The sequence below is a fragment of the Apaloderma vittatum genome, unplaced genomic scaffold (assembly GCF_000703405.1).
Source record: "Apaloderma vittatum isolate BGI_N311 unplaced genomic scaffold, ASM70340v1 scaffold39863, whole genome shotgun sequence".
Lineage (NCBI taxonomy): Eukaryota > Metazoa > Chordata > Aves > Trogoniformes > Trogonidae > Apaloderma > Apaloderma vittatum.
Window position 1 is genome coordinate 1 of NW_009708135.1, and position 2556 is coordinate 2556.

At 56.9% G+C, this 2556-nt stretch overlaps 1 protein-coding gene across 1 annotated transcript in view; it reads left to right on the forward strand.

The window, feature by feature from the left end:
• Nucleotides 1–31: 31 nt before the first annotated feature.
• Nucleotides 32–2556, forward strand: part of MUTYH (mutY homolog) — a gene marked incomplete at its 5' end in the record, with an annotated part of 4581 nt that continues 2056 nt past the window's right edge. The window contains 7 exon segments of the mRNA XM_009866441.1: nt 32–148; nt 1023–1062; nt 1425–1498; nt 1624–1665; nt 1744–1815; nt 2020–2133; nt 2408–2505. Coding sequence (XP_009864743.1) covers nt 32–148; nt 1023–1062; nt 1425–1498; nt 1624–1665; nt 1744–1815; nt 2020–2133; nt 2408–2505 — 557 coding nt within the window.

Here is a 2556-nt window from a genome sequence, read left to right on the forward strand (position 1 = left end):
CGCTCTCCTGGCAGGGGCCCCGGTTCCAGCGCCTACTCTGCCGCCCGCCCGGCATCTCTTCAGCGACCCGGCTGAGATCGAGGCCCTGCGCAGCAACCTGCTCGCTTGGTACGACAAATGCAAACGGGACCTTCCCTGGAGGACGCTGGTAAGGGGAGGCATTGGGAGGTGGAAGTGTTGTGGTGGAGAACCAGTCCCTCTGCCTTAAGGGAGTGTTGCTGAGGTGTCCACGGTGCCTTTCCCTATGCGATGCATCCCTAGCTGCGGGGAAGATGGTGTTGGAAAAGGCAGCGTGCTCCTGGCCAGTCCTGGCAGTTCTGCGGTGGGGATTCTGTGGGTATTCTGTAGCCAATCTCGAGGTGTGAGGAGTAAAAGCAAGGCGCAGGATGAAACCACACTTCTCAAACATAGCCTCCAACCAGGAGTACTTTTTTCTGGTAAACTTAGTCTAGTTGTCTTTTAAACCTGTTTTGTTCCTGTCTCTGTGGTACCCTGCAGCAGTGAGTGCTGCAAGGAAAAGGTTTTTCGCTAACTTTAAGCTTGCCGAGCATTTTTACTGGAGCTCTTACGTGCTCTGTGCTCTGCCTGGCAACAAGTGGCAGGATAGTGACTGAGGTGCTGGGGGTGGGTGTCAGCTTTACAGCAACATATGAAAGGTGCTGAGAACGGCATATCCCTCCTGTGAGTTTTGCATCTACCTGTGGTTGCTTGCCCATGCAGAGCAGCTCAGGTGTGGGACAGCTTCTCTGGTGGGATTTTGAACCTCTAAGGTTAACTGTCACTATGAGAGATGTGCGATGTCCTTCATCCCTCATGCTTCATGAGGGGAAGGTGTGTTTGCTGTTATTTGATTAACCCAAACTCAGAACTTCTGAGCACTTAGGGGAGATTTTTTTTTTTCCCCGATTCCCCACACAGTGCTTAAAACGCACCATAAGCAATTTTGTTTTGTACGTAGGTCCCCTCTGCAGTTGGGTCCTGTGTCACCTTGTTTCTCACACTCCATCTTCTTCCCCTTTCAGGCAGCAACAGAGCCGGATGCTGACAAAAGGGGGTACGCAGGTGAGGAGCAGGGACTGCACCCCAGTGTGCGTGAGGTGCCCTGTTGTGTCTTGCCGACTGACAGGGATGTGCAATATGGCCTTGTGAGGAAACCTGGCTTCAAGCTGCCATCCTTGGAACAAGCTGTCTGGAGTGGCCACGAGAGCCACTGACCTCCCCTTGCAAGGTGCTGGGGGGTTGAGGAGCTCCCTTTGAGCTTGAGGGAGCCTCTGTGAGACAGCATGTGGGGATGGTGAGGGGTGGGAAGGAGTTGCATGGGTTGGATGCTGGTGCAGTGCTTGTAGCCAATGCTAATATGGCCACAGCATGAGGTGTGTGTGGCTTTGGTGGCTCTGCTCTGACCCCTGCCCTGTTTTCTGTAGTGTGGGTATCTGAGATCATGCTCCAGCAGACGCAGGTGGCTACAGTGATCGACTACTACAACCGCTGGATGCAGGTGGCTGCTCCTTACAGAGTCCTGTGCCCACAGGCTACTCCTTTTGCAGACCTTATCCACTGCCTAAGGCAGCTCCCCAGTAGCAGAGCACAGCTCTGACTTGTCCCCTTCCCTCTGTCCTGCAGAAGTGGCCGACGCTGCAGGCTCTGGCGCAGGCATCCCTGGAGGTGAGCGTTGCTGGGACCAGGTGCTTTCCCTGCTCTCATGGCTCTTCATCTAACACTGTGCCACGTCTCTTGGAGCAGGAGGTCAACGAGCTGTGGGCTGGACTTGGCTACTACTCAAGAGGGAAACGTCTGCAGGAGGCAGCAAGGAAGGTGCCCTGGCGCTGTGGTGTGGGGGCATTTCCAAAGCCCGCTGCCGCCCTTGGGTTGGTGCTGGCTCACATCTGCCATGTCTTGCTGGGGCTGTGTGCTGCTGACACAAGGCTACAATGGCTGGGATCCCATTTTGCAATGGGTAGAATGGGTTGCACATGCATACCCTGACTGCTCCGCTGACCTCGGCCCCCTCTCTGCCAGGTGGTGACCGAGCTGGCCGGCCGGATGCCCAGGACAGCTGAGGACCTGCAGAAGCTGTTACCAGGAGTAGGCCGATACACAGCAGGAGCCATCGCATCCATCTCGTATGGGCAGGTGAGAGCTGAGCATCAGTGGACACATGTCCCTTCTCTGCCACCCAGCCCCACGCCTGTCAGGGTCCTGCTGCCAGGCCTCACAAGCCAGGGGCTCCTCAGGGCTGTGCTTGGCTCTGGCTCTCCCCTGCTTTGCCGTGCACCTCGCCCATTGCCCAGCTTGGCCCATGGGTTGTCTTCATGTGTCCCTACTCTGCCCTGTGAGCACCTCAGCTCCCTGCCTTGCCGGGAGCACAAGCACCTCCCAGCGTGGTGACCCCAGCTCCTGGTCCCAGGCTACTGGTGTCTTGGATGGGAACGTGATCCGGGTCCTGTGCCGCCTGCGGTGTATCGGAGCCGACTCCAGCAGCCCGGCCATCATCGACTGGCTCTGGTAAGGGGCAAACTCCATTCCTGCCCTGAGTTGCAGCAATTGTGGCTGGGT